We start from the raw sequence: 21,342 nt of genomic DNA, 5'->3' as shown, positions 1-21,342 counted from the left end.
TTGGACTACAATAGCAGGGGTTTGAAAGAAAAATATTTTACCTAACCAAACTGAGATAAGTCAAATTGCAGAGAAAAACGTAAGTAAAAAAATAATTTAGTTCTTAAGGTCGCTACATGAACACGACAGATAAAATATAATATAAAATAAAAGTTAGATATTTCTGTCTTGTTTATTATTTTATTATATATACCGCCCGGACTCAACTCCCAGGTATATGAAGATATTTTTGAATATTTATCTACTTTAACCTATTTATATAATCAAAGAGTACTTGTTTTGGGTGACTTTAATATCCCCGAGTTTACTTCTTATTCAGTTAATTCTGCCTCATTCAGTAGACTAAGTCAGTTTATTCACCTCTTGGAATTTTTCGACTGGCATCAAATTAATTCTATTAGGAATTCTCAAGGTAGGATATTGGATCTTGTCATCTCGTCTGATTCTGAGCTTTGCACAGTGGAGGGTTGCTCTGATTATTTGGTGGAGGAGGAAGCAGTTCATCCATCTTTACTCATAAGAATTAATGACGTCAAGAGCAAGAAATGTAATACTTGTAAAGTAGAAAATATTTTCTATAATTTTAAGAGAGCTGATCTTAGAGTTTTATATGATAGCTTCCTCGGAATTGATTGGAGTAATTTGGGAGTCGCTGTGGAAGTCAATAATGCCCTGGAGCTCTTTTATCAAAAAATTTATTCCTGTCTTAATGAGCTTGTTCCAAAAACTGTAAAACGAACACGAATCTATCCGCCATGGTTTACCGCAGAGATAATGAAATCCCTAAAAGAAAAACATAACAAGTGGAAAAAATTTAAACGTTTTGGTCATCTTCAAGATTTAGCCAGATTTAAAGAATTACGTTCTAAGATTAAAGAGATCTGTCTTATAAGCAATATTGTAGAGGGCTTGAAGATGAGTTAAAATTAAAACCTCATAATTTTTGGAAGTTAATTCAGAGCTCAAAAGAAAATAGCTCGTTACCACAATCTATGTTTGAACAGAGAAGAGAGCTGTTAAGTAGCCCTCAGGGTATTGCCAATGCATTTGCCGATTACTTCCAGAGTTCTTACACTACTGGTGAATCGCCGCAATATAATGTTGATACAACTCAAAAGCCTTATGTACAGTCCATAATTTTGTCTGATTTCACTGAAAATTACGTTTTACTGGCCTTAAAGACTATCAAGCCAAAATCAATAGTTGGCCCTGATAAAATACCAGCTTTTCTCTTATATGATTGTGCTTGTATTTTTGCTAAACCGTTAATAGTTCTCTTTAATCTGGCTCTAAAACAAGAATGTTTCCCGAACCTCTGGAAGTCATCAAAGATAATTCCAGTACACAAAAAAAATTATAAAAATCTTATCGAGAACTATCGGCCAATTACAATAATCAACAACTTTTCTAAATGTTTTGAACATGTTCTTCATTCGGCCTTATTTCCTTTAATGAGGGGTCTTATAGATCATCGTCAGCATGGATTTATGAAAGGTAGATCTACCACCACAAACTTAGTTTGTCTTACAGAACATATATCTGAGTCAATAAATGCCAGGTCACAGGTTGACGTTATTTATACAGACTTCTCGAAGGCTTTTGACCGTCTAGATCATGGTATTCTTCTAAAAAATCTTGACCAAAACTACGGTTTTTCTTCTCACCTAATACACTTTTTTAGCTCTTATCTTACGGGTCGTCTTCAGCACGTGGAATGTTATGGCCGTAGTTCGACTCAGATAGTTGCAACGTCTGGAGTTCCACAGGGCTCCATATTGGGGCCGCTCTTCTTCAACACATTTATTAATAGTATATCGGAACGGCTCACTGTAAATAGTTTGTTATATGCGGATGATACAAAATTGTATTATGGCATCAATAGTATCTTAGATTGTATGGAATTGCAAAATAATATTAATCTCCTCAATGCATGGTGCAAAAATAACAATCTTCCTCTAAATGCTGCCAAGTGTAAAGTTGTTTCTTACTTTTTGAAGAAAAACCTGATTATGTATGACTATACTATGGACAGTGAGACTGTCCCGAGATCAACGGAGTTCAAGGATTTGGGGGTGACATTCGACAGCACTCTTTCCTTTCAGCCACACATTCAGGACATTGTTAATCGAAGCTACAGAATGCTGGGTTTTGTCATTAGGAACGCACATAGCTTTAATAATATCTTTAGTCTTAAGTAATGAGATCAATACTGGAATATGCTTCTTCTGTGTGGTCACCATTTTATATGAATCATATACATGAACTAGAAAATGTTCAGCGTAAATTCTTAAAGTTCCTTTCATATAAATGTGACGGAGTGTACCCAGAAATTGGTTTTTCACATCAACGCCTACTAGAAAGGTACTCCTTTAGTAGTCTTGAGGAGAGGCGAAAATCTGCTGATCTGAAATTTTTATTTAAACTTCTTAATAATAAAATTGATTCGCCAGACTTATTACGACATGTAAATCTTCATGTGCCCCGCATATCATCTAGAAATTCTGACACATTTTACCTATCTAGACCTAGAACGAATATTTGTCAATATTCTCCAATGCGTAGAGCATGTGGCACTTTTAATTCTGTTCAGGATCAATGTGACATATTCAACTGCAGTTTGTCCGAAATTAAAAGAGTGCGCTTTTCCTAGATAGTAAACATAAACAAAATTATTTTTTATTCAAGTATTGTATAATATTGTAGGAAACTATTGCTATTAATAATGTATTCTTTTTTTTTCTCTAGTTTTGAATTGTAATTTGTATAATATTGTATTTTTTTCCCCCACTCAATAATTGGAATTTTTTCTGTGGAGTGGTGTAATTAAAATAAAATAAAATAAAATAAAAATAAAATATTTGTACGTTTAGTTTCTTAACTTCACTTTTAATATTTTTTACCTTAGGTTTCGAAAACTATTAAAAATATACAATGATAATGTCTTCCTGATTTGTTTAGGATTTTTTGGGAACTCATCCAATTTTGTCGTTTTAAATGTGCAATAAAATTAGCTTTATTTAAAAAGACGATCCTATAACATTATTTTTACTAGAGATTGTTGATCATAATATTTTAAATTAATGCTTTCTTGTAGGAAACTAGTGATTTGTCTGCCAAATTTAATGTTGCTACCAATAATGATACTATTTGCAATGATACACTCTTGATAAACCAAGATGGTGTGCCAGACAAGAATATGAGGTATATGAGGTATCAAGTTATCTTATTAATGCAAATAACCTATGAAATACTGGAAAAAATGGATACCTCCTATGAAAATTACTGTGGTCAATCTTCTAACGTGGCTATTCTTTAAGATACTGAAAATTACATAGATGTAAGTTCTGAAGTTTTACATTGTAAGTAGTAAGATAAAGGGTAGTTAAAAGCGTAAAAACTTATTTCGATTTTAATATTCTCTTGCAGGAATCTGAAAACATTAATGAAGCATCTCATCAAACTGATGAAGAGATTCCACAGCCTGAAAGGCAAATTATTACTACCTCTTCAGATTCAGAAGAGGATTATCCTTTAGCGGTAATACGCAAAAAGGAAAAGCTACGAAGTGTTAAGGAAAATGGTGAAAGGAGGCCAAAGAAAGGAAGAAAGAGGAAATATCCAGAGCAAACTTTTAAACTACGAAAAAAATTAAAGGACTCTAACTTGCCATTATTCAGTAACAGGAAGACGAGTCGAATCAAAAACTTTTATAGATGTTGAATGCAACTGCAAAATGAAATGTCAGGAAAAAGTTGACCAACAAAAACGAGCTGAACTTTTTTAAAAATTTTGGGATTTAGGATCTTATGATGTTCAAACAGCATTTTTAGCAGCAAAAGTTCAAATTAATGAAATAAAAAGAAAAAGAGTTCCAACAGTCTGAAAAGAGGTTACACAAAAGTTTTTAAATTAGGAAATGAGAATGTATGTCGAGAAATGTTTATTAAAACATATCAAATCTCAACAAAAAGAATTCATACTGCAGTAAAAAATTAAATAATCATTGCATTAAAGATAAAAGGGGCAAGAAATCAGCAGGTTTAAATGAAATATCCGAAATCACTAAGGATACTGTTCTTGGTCACATAGCTATGTTCCCTACCTACATATCGCATTACACTAGGGAAAAATCAGATGCAAAGTACTTAAACCCTGATCTTTCAGTTCCAAAAATGCATTCACTATACTTGTCTGAAAATAATCCTTTTGTTAGTTTAAGTACCTACAAAAAATATGTTATGAAAATTTCAATTTAAGAAGAAAGCCTCCAATAAAAGATACTTGCAATGTATGTGATAGCCAGCAAGTAAAACTACAAAACCAGAAAAGTGAGACTTTAAAACAAGAAATATATCTCGAACACATTGCTCATTTAAATAAAGCTAAAGAAGCACGTGAGGCAATGAAGGTAAATTTCGCTACAGCAAATGCGACCCATGACGTTATTAGTTACGACATGCAAAAAGTACTATAAGCTTACCGAAGCTGCCGACAAATGTAACATACTACAAACGACAGCTTTTTGTGTACAATGAAGGAATACATAGTGCGTCAACAAATTTGCTTTACTGTTTTATCTGGAAAGAAGGAATCGCTGGTCGAGGAGCACAAGAGGTTGGATCTTGCATAAAATACTTTATTGAAAATTATCTAGATCCAAATATTGAAGAACTCATTATGTGGTCCGATTCATGCGGTGGGCAGAATCGTAATATTAAAATAATTCTTCTTTTAAAGGCTGTCCTTAGTGGACATAAGAGTCTTAAAAAAATATATTTTAAATACTTAATCCCTGGACACAGCTTTTTAGCAAATGATACTGATTTTGGAGAAATCGAACGAGCTATGAAGCACCAATTACGTGTCTATACCTTAGATGGTTTTAAATCAATTATTTTATCAAGCAAGAAAAATAATAAGTTTATTGTAACTGAAATGAACACCCACTACTTTTTCTTTATTGAGGATGTTAAGAAGGCTATTTCAAACAGAAAGGTATTTGAAACAGGTGAAAAGGTTGGTTGGCTAAAGGCTAGAATAATCAAAATCGAAGAAACTCCTTATAGCATCTTTTTTAAACACTCGTACGTCGAAGTTGATTACAGGGAGCTAAAAATAGACAAAAGATCTAAAGGTATTAAACTCAAAACTTTAAATGGAGATTTTAGAGCATAACTAAAAATATTATATCCAGAGGGAAAGCCGATTTTCGAAAAAAAGGCAGCGGATATCCAAAGCCTTATGACTTTAGTTCCCGAAGCGTGTAAGAACTTTTATAACACCAAACTGCAAATAGCAAATTTTGAAGAAGACTTGGAAGGATTTGTACCTGAAATTGACTTTGAAATTGAAGAAAATTAATTTTTTTTTAATATAAATAAAAAAAGTTTTAAGACAAAAGTTCTGCTAAAGCTCTAATTAAAATTTTTGTCTATAATTCCTTTTTATTTTACCTTATAATCATAATTTGTATCATACAATATGGAACCAACAGACAACTATAACAGATTATTGAATTTTCAGTTTTTCAAAAAGGAACCAAAGACCAAAAATGACATTTTTGACCTTGATCCTATGAAATTTTTATAAAATTCAATAATCCTCTTTATTTTACCTCTTATATAGAATATTTTTTTTTAAACATCATTGCAAAATTTTTACAATACAATTTCCGGGACAGCTTCAAATATACAAATTGAATTTTCTCCAAACGAGGAAATGTCGCTTGGTGCTCTTTAGATAAGCGGTATCCATATCTGAGTCCAAGATAGCATAAAGAATTATAATAAAATTATATTTTTTCTATGTAGCTAAGACAATTATGAAAAAAAAAATAATAAAAATATATAATTTTCAGAATATATAGACAGTAAAACGACTAACTCTATATATTAAAATTTGATATAGCAGCAAAAGTGAAGAAGTACAATTTTTATTCACATATCGCTATTTAAGTTCAAGGTTTTATTAATATTTATTTTGGTAGAAATGCTAAAGTTGATTTTTAATTCTCATGACATCATAAAAGACATGTTTTCTGCACTTCTACGTAAATATGGGTTATAACAAATAGTAAGAGAGTCATTTCAATATATACCAAGCGATTTTGTTATTATAGATAGTGATATGAAAAATATCTAAGATCAATTCAAAGCTATTAATTTAATGCTATTAAATTAAAATCAAATTCAAGGCTATTAAATAATTGTGTTCTTAAATTTAAACATAAGAAAACTACTAAACATACATGGCTTGTTATAATTTAAGATTTATGAGAGTTACATAACATTAATTTACTAATACACCTTCAGAAAATTACAGTTAATACCGAAAATTAAAAACATAGAAACCAGAAATGAATCTAAATAACTCTACTACACATAAAATAAAATAATAAAAAGAGTTAAATCCAATTTTAATAAAATCCCAAACATTTTTGGAATTAAACAGATAAACCTAGGAAAAAGTTTGCTGAGTCGTGTTAATATTTTTTATAATAATGCATTTATTAATAATAATTGTTAACAGTCTCCCCAAGTGTATACTAGATACAGATTGAATTTTAAACCTTTATGACAATAAAACGCACCCTTCTGTTAAACCGAAATTTAATTTCGAACTAATGACTTAATATTTGCTATTATATTTAAAAGCAAAACTCAAGCTACTGGAATTGAAGACATAAATATAAAAATTGGCTCTTAGATCTTCCCTACTTTTTACCCTGTATTACTTACATTATAAATAAATTCCAAAGCAGGTAAATCGATGGATTCACATGTGACGTATTACATTTTCTCCATCCTGTCTAAAATTTTGGAATTATATATGATTTATACATCATCTTATAAATCACTTCTTTATCAGTAGGCTGGTCTTGATATTTTTAAAATCTCAAGAGCTCTTGGTTTTAATCAAATTAAGACCCTAAGAACTAAAACAACTTAAATGCTTATTTTAGGGACCAATAAAGAGGACATTAAAACTAACCATGGCATAAATATTGATGGAAATCAAACGCTTAAACATTTACAAACAAACAAGTACGCAAGAATTTTCTGAATTTACTTTGCAATTTGTCATGACCTTAATGTAAGGTCATGAAAGATTGCAAGGGTGAGTCAACTGTGGCATGTTCGATACAGACATCATTTGCTACGTTGTGCGTTCTACATATTTATAAAGAATATTTTACTAAAGATATGAGGCTTATTATATCTAACTCCTTACTATTGTTTACTGGCTAGCAGTAATAAATCTATAAAGTAACTTAAAAATTGCAGAATTCTTGCCTATGGCATTGTTACTCTTACAGAAAATTCATATGACTCCTTTGTTGTGCGAATCTAGTTGAATTTAATTCAAAAAAGGTGTTAGCAACATATTAGTGCAATGGTTAATAAGATTATCTATACGGCATACCTAAATTATCCATACTTATTCAAATAAAGTGATATATATGGGCGTATTTCCTGAAGCAAAGACCCAGTTCCAAAGTAAAATACTGTTTTAGCGATTTTAGCTAACTCAAACAAAATTCTTTGTGAATGAATCCTTACACTGATATTACAAATAACAAATAGCACCGTATTAACCCTTTGAAGCTTCTTTTTAAAACAAAAACCAAGGGTTCATATACTTTACTATTTAAAGCATTACGATCTAGATGATTGTTTCTATTTTATTGGTTTTTAACTTAATTAAAATAGCATGAAAATGTAAAAATCAACTTTATTAAAATCAACAGTTTAATTAAACATTTTCTTTTTTTTTATAATGAGTATGTGAGCATAGAAATGCACAATTATTGTAATCAATAACACTTCTGCCAAGTACCTTTCAGTTTAAGAGCTTCCTAAGTCTGGTTGAGATTTTTTTTCCAAAATTCTCTTTTTATTTGGGACCCATCTGATTTAAAGCTATTCCTAGGTATTGATGGATTTCTTCTAAAGATAGCGGTATGATATTGTAACCTTCTCAATTTTTAGTTATGATTGTCGTACCTAATACAGTTATTGAAATCATTTTAACAGTGAATTTATTCTCTAAGGAGATAATGATCCAGACATTTTCCAATATAACATTTTTACTTTAATAAGACATAACAGTCAAAAAATAATATAAAAAAATGCATTTATTTTCCATCCTTATAACGGGGATCATAATATAATTATTATATATCCTATATGCTATCCTAATTATAAGTAATAATAATATTTTGATGTTTTTCTCAAACAAATTTTAAGTAATAAACCTTCTTTTAATTTAAAGATACCATGTACGATAACGTGAATGCATAAGAAAATATCCATGTTGCCTAAATAAAGTAAAGGATATAATCAATTTAGTTATGAACTATTTTTAAATATAAGAAATAAGACACTCTGTATAATAATAACGTCACTACTATTACAATCCATGTAATAATTAGTAACTACTGTCCTAACTGATATCGAAACCATTAAATAGTAACATAAAGAAATCTGAGAAAGAACAAAAAGTGAAATTCTCCTTAACAATTTTAACACCATCTTTGTAAAAACAAAGTCGGTCACATGACATTTTTTCGGCAAAATTAATATTCAACAGGTTATTGTCTTCGTATAAGTTCACTTTCATCATTCAACTAGCATGTGTGATATTCACAGCCGTTACCACTAATAAGCCATTAACGTATATTTACAAAAATGTGTATCTGTGAGAAAATCCATTATTGAATTGTCTTCAACAAGCATCAATAAATAGTTCTAATTAAGAGAAAAAGTTTCAAATGATTTATTTGTTTTTATGTAAATTTATCTTCAATCTGATGCGAAATCACCACAAAATTGCGGAGAAATGAAAGTATAAGCGCGGGCGTGATTAGAATACAAATTGTAAAGGAAAGGTAAAATATGTTATTTTGTGGAAATCTGATCGTGATGTTGTTGGTTTTTAAATTTTGTAATGAGGGCTACATTCAGACCAAGGAGTTTCTTGATAGTATAAATATAAAAACGTGACAGCCCTGAATATTTTATACTTGAAGATCAAAACTGAAATTATTCCTGAAGATATCATTGAGGAAACATGAATGAAAAAAAATTATTACGAAGTATGATAATCTATTTTGTTTCAATATTGACCACTTGAACGTATTTGGGTTTTATATGTAATAAGAAATTCAAGTTTATTTACAGTTTAGTAGTACTCTTATGATTTTTAAATTTTTTTTTTCAAAAAAGTAGTGCATATTAAAAAAGTACCGAGACAGCAAATAGAAAAATAGTAAAACTAATATAATTGAATTAAATTATATTTTTTTTAAATTTTGTTTAATTGCACAATTTGGCTGAAAAGGAAAAATCAAAAATTATTGCTAAACTGTACCAAAAAGGCTTAAAGTAATCATCAAATATCCTAATAACTTATCATATAAGTCATATCAAAAATCATATCACTTGAATGATTTCAGGGATATGCTGCAAAGTTCTAGAATATTTCTGGGATATCCCCAAAAAATTAGTTCAATCTAAAATAAACTCCCTGAATATTATCTATTGCCTTATCTTAGTAGAATCTACTAAGTACATTAATATGAATGTAGAACTTGAATTTTACTAAATTTTTCTTATGAATATTATATTACATTCTTTAAGTTTTACCGAAATATTTGTAATTTATTTATTTTGATAAAGTTAAGCTTTCTAAACTTCAATTATTCTATTTATCCTTTATCCATCACTTTATTATATCTTCTCAAACGTTTTAAATAAAAATCCAAAATCACATATTCAGTAAATATTCATAATAAAAGTTTTTAATAAATAAAAAGTTTACAATTTACAATTCAATTTTTTTGATTGTTCATGTAGGCAAATAAATAAAATAAATAAATATACCTTTTACTTGACCATTTATACCAATACAAAATATGTAAAACAAACATAATAGGCCTTCAAAATTGACGCAGTCTAGCTACTCTATTGTACCATGTTATATAGCAAGGAAAAAAAAACAAGCAAAAAAAAAAAGAAAAACTACGAGCAAAAAGTCTTGAAGGAAAAGCTCATAAAAAAAAATTCTAAAAATTAAAAAAAAATATAAACAAGAGTTCGTAATGATACATACAAAATATAAAGAAATATATAGTTTATAAATACTTTAAAACTAAATGTATTATAAAGTATTACTACATACATTTCCTAAAAAAAAACTCATTCATTTATTTATTTCGCACAAAGGCACTAAGTCTCGTGATTTGCAGTACTACCTGTCCAATTTCATTAGCTAAAACCGGCGTAAGTTAAGCTTTCTAAAGAACTCTAGGTATTACTTTAAAGTGTTACCTTAAAGTACAGAGGTCAGATAAAAACGATATGATTGAATGTTTCGAGCACATGCAAATTACATACTGAATATAGTTCGCTGAGCTACAGCTATAAGAAATGCCCTTGTATCGAAGCTTACATATATTTAGTACTTTGTAATATGTTAGTATTTAGTAATATATTTGGTACTTTGGCGAATTTGCGCAGCAATGCTGGCATCAGAGTTTAATACGTTGTTCAAAGGTTAAACACAAGTTTTTGATAAAAAGTACACGTCAAGATTCCTTTATGTTTAATTAATTCTAAGATATTATCTTATGTATTTAAATGTAATAATTCTAATTAAAAATTAACAATATTATTTTGTCTCTTTGATTTCGATATTTGAATCTAGAAATTTAAACAGTTTGTTTAATTTATATAGACAGGGTGCTCAAGATAAGGATCCTAAGCAAAGGGATCTCAATACCTGTTGGAGATACAGCTTAGGTTAAATAAGGATAAATTTACGTAATTTGAAGCGTATTTACATGCTATTGATAAACTCACTGATAAAAATGTTCATGTTCCGCTGATATATTTTGAAAATATGAAAATTTGACAATATCAATTTAATTTATTTTTTACTTTATTAAAAAAGACTTTATTATCAAAAAATTAAAACATCTTTTTCATTTACATTACATGATGGTATATTTTAAGGTTTTATATTTGACGTTTCGTTTACAAAAAACCATCATCACCTTTATATTTTGCTATGGTTCGAGGTTTAAATTGCACACTGTATCTGATGTCATTTTTTTTTTACGAATTCAAGTGAAAAATGCGTTTTTTTTAAGAATTTTTAAAAATATTTTGACACTCTTATGTAAATAACTGTTACTATTTTATCACTTTCACACATTTTATCACAATATCACTGATAGGTTGTTCTTACTGTGATTATCAAGTTGTCGCTTTTCTAATAATATTTGTGAATTTTGCATTTATTATTTATAGGTAAATAGTTATTGTTGCATTACTATCCTCACATATATCGGATAACCATTACAGTCCTGAAAAAAAATGTGTTATGTGACGTGCTACATTTTGTACCACAAAAATACTGCTGATAAGACAGCAATATATCATAAAAAATTCTCAGAAAAAAAAGATACCATAAAAGCCAAGTGCATTTTCTTAGAGTTGAATTAAAATATATAAGAATATGGTTTATTTAAAAAGTTCGTCTTGTCTCGAAAAAGAAATCTTTGGTAAAAACCCAAAATAATGTTTTATAAGCAGTTGTTGAGAACCCTGAGGTATTAACTAGGCAAATTAAAATAAATACAGGAGTAGCCAAATTCCAAATACATAGTTTAATTTATCTTACGTAAATAAATATATCAATTTTAAAAATGTAGGATTTTCTAAGTATCGGACGGGCTTTACAATACCTTTTAGTAAAGCCCGTCATACAACAGGGACCTTTTAACATAACCTGGTACACCATTTAACTATCAGTTCTTGGGTAGTAAAAAAACAATACCAGGAACCTTAAAGCCCACAGTTTTAAATGGGGAACTTTTCTTTATCTTAATCGCCACAAACTTCACTCATCTGGCCACGCTCGCAATTGCTCGTGCCATGTCAAATCTTCTCGTAACTTTAGCAGCATTTTATCAGCACCTATACGAGATGATTCGTCATGGTACAACCTTATTATATCGAGTCGCGCCGAGATCGGAACAAAACATCGACTAATTCTATCACTCGGGCTGCATAAAAACACCAAATTGTCCTTCACTGAATAACCCGGATAGCTCTGCGTTTTGTCCATTATAGCCTGACAAAATGCGTCTTCTTTTTGATAGTCCCCGATAGTTTTATTTGGCTTGTTTGCAATGGCAGTGCGCCCTACTAAAACTCTTTTTATCGGAACCGCATTACGGCTAAGATAATCTACATGAGTCATTGTAATTCTTTTTTGAAAGCCGTAGCGCGCACAGAATTACAATCAGTATAACTCGTAAACTTTATACCGTACAAATACGCACGAAAATAATGGGTAGTTTCTACTATAGCCAGAGTCTCTAGGTCATAGGAATGGTAATGCGATTCGCAATCAGTAGTGCGTGTATTACTACTGTAATACGCTACTGGGTGCAAAATATTATCCAAATCTTTTTGCATTAATACAGCACCTAAACCTATGGAACTCGCATATGTAATTCCGTATAGAAGTCCGGATTAAAAATATTTAAAATTGGATATCTGTTAGTGGTTTTATTAAGTCTAAACGAATATTTTCGCACTCACTCGACCACTTAAAAGGCTGTTCTTTACGCAACAGTGCGGAAATTGGTGCAGTTAAACTGGCAAATCCTTTTACAAATCGTCTGAAATATTCAGGCAACTCTAAGAACTGCCTAACACCCTTTACATCAGCAGGAGCAACAGTCTGCGCAAGCGCATCAACTTTTCGGCTGCTTGGCTTTACAGTACCATCTTCAATGACCACGCCTAAATATTCGACAGACGTTTTAAAAAAAACTAAATTTTTCCCAGTTCAGCACAAATCCCGATTTTGATAAGGTGTCAACAACCAGTCGTAAGTTATTAAAACCTTCCTCAATAGTGCGTGATGGGCATACAATATCGTCAATATAAAAAAATGCTATATTGTCTTTTAATGGTCCTAGATCCTTATCAATTGCTTTCTGATAAGTAGGCGGCGAGGTAACAAAACCAAAAGGTATGCGGTTATACTCATAAAATTAGTCCGGTGTCACAAAAGCTGTAATATGTTTGGATTTTCCTTCAACTTCGATTTGATAAAACCCTGACTTCCTGTCAAGTGTGCAAAAATATTTGGCCTTAGTAAGTGCGTCTATTTGGTCTTGTATGCGGGGCAATGGGTAATTATTACGCACTACTTTTTTATTTACCTCTCTGTAATCCACGCACAGTCTCGTATCTCTATTCTTTTTTTTACCAGTACAATCGGACTAGCGTAAGCAGATTCACTAACACGAATTATTGCAGTTTTAAGTTGCTCCTATATGATTTGCTTGACTTGCAACCTTTCTCCGTACGCCAGATGACGCGGTTTATAAGCAACCGGCTATGAGTCACATAATGTTATTGTTAATTTTCCAGTGGTTACTGCGGGCGGTGTTTGATTTATGGCTTATTGCAGTAGTGTTTTTATAGCATTAGATAAGGGCTCGTCCAATCCTGACAAATCTAATCGACTTTCATCAAATGTGCGTACAGTATAAATTCTGGACATATTAAAAGGGTCATACACAATATTTACACTATTTTGATTTACCTCTACTTTAACACCTAACCGTTTAAAGACATCCAAGACGATTAAAGCGTCAACGTCACCCCCAGGGATGGATCCAGCTGGGACAACAAGAAACATTTCTAATATCATTGTTGGCGTAAACATTATTGCAGTGCTGCGACTTATGGCCTTCATAATAGACTTTCCGATACCAGCCAAACATTGATTATCTGGTTGAATTTTCAAATTTAATTTTTTCGCCACTTTTTCATGCAATATTGATACATCTGCCCAGGTGTCTACCAAATATGAAATAGAAGTTATAGTGTTGTCATTTGTAAGTGTAGCTAAAGGTGGAGACTGCACCAACCGAGTATTTTGTGACAGCATTACTCGCTTTGGAAACCCATTTTTCTTATAGCAAGTGTCCTCTGTGTGTCCTTTCTTTTGGCAATATGTACATGTGTTTAGAATTACAGTCATTGTCTAGAAATACAGTCATGCCATGGTAAATAGTTTGTATTTGCTCCAGAGGGACTAGGAAGAGATTTTGCCATGTTGGACACAGTACCTTGTTTACAGCTTATCTGTTTATGTCCACATCTATGACACTGCCGACACTTTCCATGAAAAGCGGGGTGTTCTTCGCAAGAATTGTTTTGTCGATTTCGTGACTCTCTCACTCGATTAACCTCACTTGTTTTTGCAGCATCACAGACAGCTAACAACTTTAACAGATCCGCATCGCACTCGGGACTTTGCAAACAAATTCTATTTTTAACCTCAACACTTTGAATGTCATGCTCTACTAAACTTAGCACTCATCTTCCAAGGAAAATCATCGTAAAACCGTCTAATTGCTGTCAACTTAGCGTTTCCATACTCAACCAGTGAGTCGAAATTGGTGCTCATAATTGCTAGACAAGCACGTAACCGAGTAGCTGGCGTGCCTTGTTCTGGAAATGCTATTTCAAAATATCGCCTAAATGTTGCCCAATCTCTGACAATAGGCTTCCAGTATTGAAAAAATCGAGCTGCTCGACCTCGAAGAGCGTGACCAGCTTTCAAAACAATCACCGTGTCAGAAATTCGCAGCTCGCCTTGAATTCTGGTTACGTCATCCATCCATTCCACCACTGTGAACGGCGTCATCAGGATGAAAATTTGTTAAGCGAATTTGCGATGATGCCGCTGCCATAACTTCGGGACCGGGACCAGCCGCAGCACCAGATTGCGCATATGTTTGTTCCGCACATGACTGTAGTGCCGCTTCAGCCTGCGTAGCTTGGGCGTTGGCCATGGTGGATAAAATTTGCATGATTTGATTTTGAAAATTACTGTTATTCTTGTTGTATTTTAAACATCAACATCATCTGATTGTTTATTGATGCACTATCACTACCGCCGATAATAGCTGGGCTCCTCCTACCCGCACGGTAACTCTCACGTCTTTTGCGTTGATCCTCCTCAGCCATTTTAAACATGCAAGAAAAATTCACTTTTTAGGTACTTTTCTCCTGTGAACGGTTCACCAAGAGGTATCCCACTTCTGATGTTAGTTTTAATGATTTGTTGTGGATAATTTCAACACAAATAACACAAAAATTATTCTAAAAACCTCAATATTATTAATCACAAGAATGCAAATTACAACTTCTTATTTCACGACCCGAAATCGTTTACACTTTTACTGTTTATATAAGGAACGATGAGATAAGGTGGGTTTGAATAACATAAGCTAACATTGTTGAGCCCTACTTAAATTTCTGATTTAAAATGTATGAAAATATCTACAATTTGGCAACTGCGTTCGCCTCATCCTAAATCGCAACCCGTGCTGTTGAGAGGGGGGACGAGAGAGACACACGAGAGAAATCGAAGCGAACGGCAAACGATCGATAAGCATTTTGTTATTTTAAGTCATAAAAGTTAATAAAATCGAAGTATAAAAAGTATTAAACGTGTATCAATCCAATTAAGTTGTGTGAGAGGACAGGTGGTCCTTCGGAAAGGTGAACCCTCCCTGGAAAGAAAACCGCAATCCAAAACATGGTCAGTTCGAGACGGATGTGAAAATGGCGGCGTAAATGGAAATCACAGCCCGTTTGGTGAGTCGTTGCAATTATTCTATCCTATTTTTACCTATCCTGCATGCTAAACAAGCCTTTTTATTGTTAAAATTCGAAAGTAAAGCGTGAATTTTGAGAAAAACAACGGGTTTAAGTGAAATCGTATAAAGATCGTATAAGGTGATACTAAACGGATGTTTATCGTGTATCGTTTAACGTATAATTGTGACAAATAAAAACGTACCTATGCCAGGTTGTATAATCGTGAGCCAAAGAACGCAATCGTACTAGTAATTTAACTGTAAGTAACTCGTCTTTCCAAAAGCAATAATGCCTGCCAAAAGAAAAGATAAAAAATCGGATAATAGTCAAGTTTTTGACACCAACGAAGTTGAATTTCAGGAATTTATGCATGCAAGGGAAGTTATAATCGATAGGCTAGATAGATTTATAAGATTTTTAGAGAATGAATCTATACATCGAAAACGTAGACAAATTTCAAATCGAATGTAGGTTAAAAAACGTAGGAGAGGATTTTTCGGAATACGATAAAATACAGACGCGTCTTGAGTTCTTGGATCAAAGTGCAAAAGGTGGCCGGTTGGTAACAGAATCGTCATTTTACAATAATATATCGCACGCTAAAAAATTAATAGCTCGGGTTCAAACGAAAAGCCAAAGTCAAAGCGGCAGCGTAGCAGCCGATAACCACACCTCCATCTTTAACGAGTCGCAGGCGCTGCGCGTGGTTGCCAGCTCCAAACTACCAGACCTGAATTTACCTACGTTTAGCGGTAAGTATGAAAATTGGTACAGTTTTAAAGATGTATTTAAATCCGTAGTTGACAGTAGATTTGATGTTAGCGAAATAAATAAACTGTTGATATTAAAATCATGTTTAAAAGATGATGCAGCTGTTTTAATTGAATCCTTGGACTTGGTTGAGAGCAATTACACTATTGCTTGGGATATTTTAAATCAAAGGTATGATCATAAAAGAGCAATCATAAATACACATGTTAACACTATTTTATTTAATCTCCCTATTGTAAATCGTGAATCTTCTATCCAACTAAGAAAATTACTAGATACTTTACATCAGCATTTGTCAGCCCTTAAAAAGTTGAAAATGCCTGTTGAGTACTGGGATACACTGCTCATACCATTAATTTTGCAAAAAGTTGATGATCGTACAAAAAAAGAGTGGGAAAGTAGACAAACCGATCAAAATAAAATGCCCACATTAAACGAGTTACAAGATTTTTTAACTAAAAAATGTTTTACTATGGAAGCCGTGTCTTGTATCGAACAAACGAAAAAAATTCCCCAAACGAATTTGCTCAATTTTAACGCACAAAGACATAACGTTCAAAGTCAATACCAAAAAAGAGTTTCTTGTCCAATCACACAACCGAATTATTTTGAAAATAACGCACAAGGTTCAAACGCTCAATGCTATTTGGGATGTCAAGTAAGTCATTTCTTGTATCAATGTCCTGCGTTTTTAAACATGTCTCTAAACGAAAAATATAACGAAATACAAAAAAATAGACTCTGCACTAATTGCCTAAGACCGGGTCATTTTAAGTCAAACTGTTTTACAAGAGGTTGTAAAAAGTGCAATCTAAAACATAACTCGTCTTTACACGTAGATGATTATCACGCGAATCCCCAAACTCAAGGTTTAACGAGAAACAATAATTTTCAATTTCAGCATAATTCAAATAATGTTCGTGAAAATCAAACGAGTGGCAACGGCGGACCGTCGTTTGAAAGCGTGCGAGTGCAGCAGCAGCCATCACATGGAAACCGCGGCGCTGGTGGTGGAACTACGTCACGCGGGTCGACATATCCAAGTCGTTCCCCTATTTCCCCTTATTACAACGGACGCTCTAGCGGAGAAATCGGGAATAGAAGCCAACAGACAAATTTAAATTCGCCTGGTCATTCGATTCAAGCCACAGCATAAAGAAACCAGCAGTCGCACTCCGCTCGAAAATGTAAGCGAACTAATAGCATCCTTAGCCATGCCGCAGCCATGTTCTCCGGATGCCGAGCTCACTGTTTATCGAACTGTGTTCATAGGTGTATCGCCTAGTTCAGCGCCGTACTTAGTGACTATTTTAATAGCGTTTTTACAAAGCGTAGCGTTTTTTATAAAAACTTTTGTATTAAAAGAGGGGTATGTCAAAAATTTAATTTTAATTTAATGAAGCAAAATAATTGACTTTGCCAAAGTTTTTAATAGCTGCAAATTTGGCTGTATGGCTTAAATAACATAATTAAGCATCAATTAAGGTTGCAGCAATGTAATATTTTTTTTGGATTTTTAAGGACATTATTTATATTTCTGCCATTTTAACAGTGTTGTCATATTTAAGAGAGTTGCAAAATTGTATACTTTTACTTTAGTTGGTACTTAATAATATAACAAAAATTCGCAGATGTTAGAATTGTTTTGAATTGTTGCCAACTATTTGTCTTTATTTATTGGCCTAAGAGTTTCTATTTGTTTTGAAATATTACTTTATTTGTATAATTAGTTGTCCTTAAACTACTATGTAGTCAGATGTTAATCTAAAACCGTTACTATACAGGGTGTTAATTAAGTATGTACCATACATAATTTAACAGGCGATTATTTGAGTAATTTTAAGACAAAAAGTTCATATGAACATAGGTCCGCAAGTTCTCTGGCGGTGTTATTTATAATATTAAGGAGCTAATTTACCCCTAATATGATTAAATTTATTAGGTTCAGTGTAATCTCGAACGGGACCTGAAGAAATATTTGTGGCAAAAATTGGGGCACCTGAATTTTGTGCCATTTTTAATATTTTATTTGATTCACTCAAATACAAATACAACTTTTTCGTATCTCGCTTATTTTTCGAGAAAAAAAAAGTCCACTTAATTGCATATCCCTGGATCACACAAGGAATTTGGGGAAAAGTTTCTTTTGGAATTTATTATTAACTAAGCATGATATGAAAAAAATTCAAGAGACAAAAAAGTTTTATTTGTATAATCCACAGAACATAATAAAAATTGCACAAAAGTCAGTTGCGTATATTTTAGTTGTTGTTAAATTTTAACACCCTGTATATTGAGAACGAAGAATTTTTGGACATATGTTTATATGAACTTTTTGTTTTAAAATTATTCAAAGAATGGTCTCTTAAATTTATGGTACATACCTAATTAACGTCCTGCACGTATTCTTCTATATCGTCGTTGTTAGATGTAGAAATGCGATGTTTATTTTTGTTTAAATATTTTGTTATTGTATGAACTTTATTAATATTAAAAAATCAATATTTGTACTATGTAGGTATTTTTATTTTACAAGATAATAATATCTAAAAAAATGTTTAAGTCCGGCTCTAGCCAAGGCAAAAGCCGCGTGGACCGTAGCGAGTGTCAGCGGCATCCCTACTATAAGCAAATATGCCTCGCCTGCGTTAGTACACATGCACCGAACTCGCTTATTCAAGCCAATGTATTTTTATTGAAGTGCGACTGCTGGTTTCTTTATGCTGTGATTCAAGCCGCGCGAAACGATGTTCAGCATGCTATGTGCGTAGTCGATCAGAATGCCTTAGAATCGACCGGAAATATTGAAAATTATATTGTCTCGGAGGCTAACGCGGATAATAATTACGAGCACAGAACGTTTACGCATGCGACTATTTACACGAATCAATGCTTACTTTCTACAGCGACGGTTTTAATTTTAAATAATCAAAATTCGTGGGTTAAATGTAACGCGCTTTTAGATAGTGCATCGCAGTCAAATTTAATGAGCCAAAGTTTGTCTGAAAAGCTTAATTTAACGTACGAAAAAGTTAATATGCCGTTATCGGGCGTAGGACAAATCGAAACAAATATTATAGGCAAGACAAAAACGTGTATTAAATCGAGATTCAATGATTTTCAAGCGAGACTACAGTTTTTAATAATACCGAAGGTGACTGAAAAATTACCGTTAATAGGATTCGATAAATCGCAAATAAAATACCCGAAAAATTTGAACTTAGCCGATGAAAAATTCAATATACCCAAAGAGATAGATTTATTGATCGAGGCCGAAATCTTTTTTGACCTACTAAAAGAAGGCCGAATGAAGTTAGGAACCGTGGGTCCTGTTTTGCAGGAAACGTATTTCGGATGGATAATTACCGGCAATTTGAATTTTAATATAAACGCGACTGTGGATAAATTTCAAAAACGAGTATGTAATATAACAAACGTGTCAAATAAACAGTTACATGATTCGTTGAGTAATTTCTTGCTAATCGAAGAGTTAGAAAAAGAACGCATCTTATCAAAAAACGAGCAGTATTGTGAAGATTATTTTAAGCAAACAACTAAACGCGACGAGTTAGGTATTTTTACGGTTAAATACCCCTTTAATCCTGAATTTAAAGAGCAACTAGGTGATTCAAAGGCTACGGCGATAAAGCGTTTTAAAAGTTTAGAAACGAGATTTACAAAAAATGCCGACTTGAAAGAACAGTACGTAAACTTCATGCGAGAGTATGAATCACTTGGGCACATGACCTTTCAAAGTACATTAGATTCAGACAACTCGATCGAAAATAAGTCTTACTTTTTACCGCATACAGCAGTACTACGGGATCAATCCTTGACTACAAAATGCCGCGTAGTATTTGACGCAAGCGCAAAAACTAGCACAAATGTATCGTTTAATGACATTATATTACCGGGACCGACGATTCAAGATGATTTATTTTCTATCTTGCTGCGACTAAGACTAAGAAAAATCGTATTAAGTGCAGACGTAAAAATGATGTATAGGTGCATTAAAATCGATCCAGACGAACGTTCCTATCAAAAAATAATATGGCGTGAAAATCCAAACGAAAAAATGAAAATCTACGAGTTAAACACGGTAACATACGGGACATCTAGTGCACCCTTTCAAGCAACGCGCTGTTTGAAAGAGGTAGCAATTTAAAACCGGGAAAATTATCCAAATACGTCAAAAATAATCGGCAAATCATTTTATATGGATGATTTACTAACGAGTTTAAATTCGGAAGAGGAATGTATAACCACGTACCATGAAATATCAAAAATCTTATCGTCAGCGAACTTTGAGTTGAGAAAATGGTCTTCGAACAACAAAAACGTTTTAAATTTCATTTCAAAGAACAGCAATAGTACTGACGATAAGATAGTTTTGTTCCATGATGAAAAGGAATTAAAAACGGTAGGTATAACGTGGGATGCGAATAATGATGTTTTAAAGTACGCGATTAACATAAAAACGAACGAAAATAAAGTAACAAAACGGTCCATTTTATCAATTATCGCTCAGATATTTGATCCGCTCGGGTTAGTGGGTCCGGCAATAATTAGAGCCAAGTTGATTATTCAACAACTATGGCATCTTAAGATAGATTGGGATCAGGAAATTCCAGACGAATTGAAAAATATTTGGTTAGATTTTATAACGCAAATTAATTATTTAAAAGACATAAAAATCGAAAGACATGTTCTACTACCTAATGCACAAAAAATTGAGATTTATGGGTTTAGCGACAGTTCAGAAAAAGCGTATGGCGCGTGCGTATACTTAGGCTCAGTTTCCAATGGTAGAAAGGTAGTTCGATTACTAACGGCAAAATCCAGAGTAGCGCCTTTGAAAAAACAAACATTACCGAGGCTT

At 32.4% G+C, this 21,342-nt stretch overlaps 1 protein-coding gene across 1 annotated transcript; it reads left to right on the top strand.

Moving 5' to 3' along the window:
* The first annotated feature begins 19,224 nt into the window (after nucleotides 1-19,224).
* Nucleotides 19,225-20,628, top strand: LOC126734640 (uncharacterized). Its single transcript, XM_050438337.1, has one exon. It carries the CDS (start codon nucleotides 19,225-19,227, stop codon nucleotides 20,626-20,628), a length of 1,404 nt encoding a protein of 467 aa, XP_050294294.1.
* The last annotated feature ends 714 nt before the right edge of the window (nucleotides 20,629-21,342 follow it).

This window comes from Anthonomus grandis, chromosome 3, assembly GCF_022605725.1.
Source record: "Anthonomus grandis grandis chromosome 3, icAntGran1.3, whole genome shotgun sequence".
NCBI lineage: Eukaryota > Metazoa > Arthropoda > Insecta > Coleoptera > Curculionidae > Anthonomus > Anthonomus grandis.
This window is presented reverse-complemented; position numbering and strand designations above follow the sequence as displayed.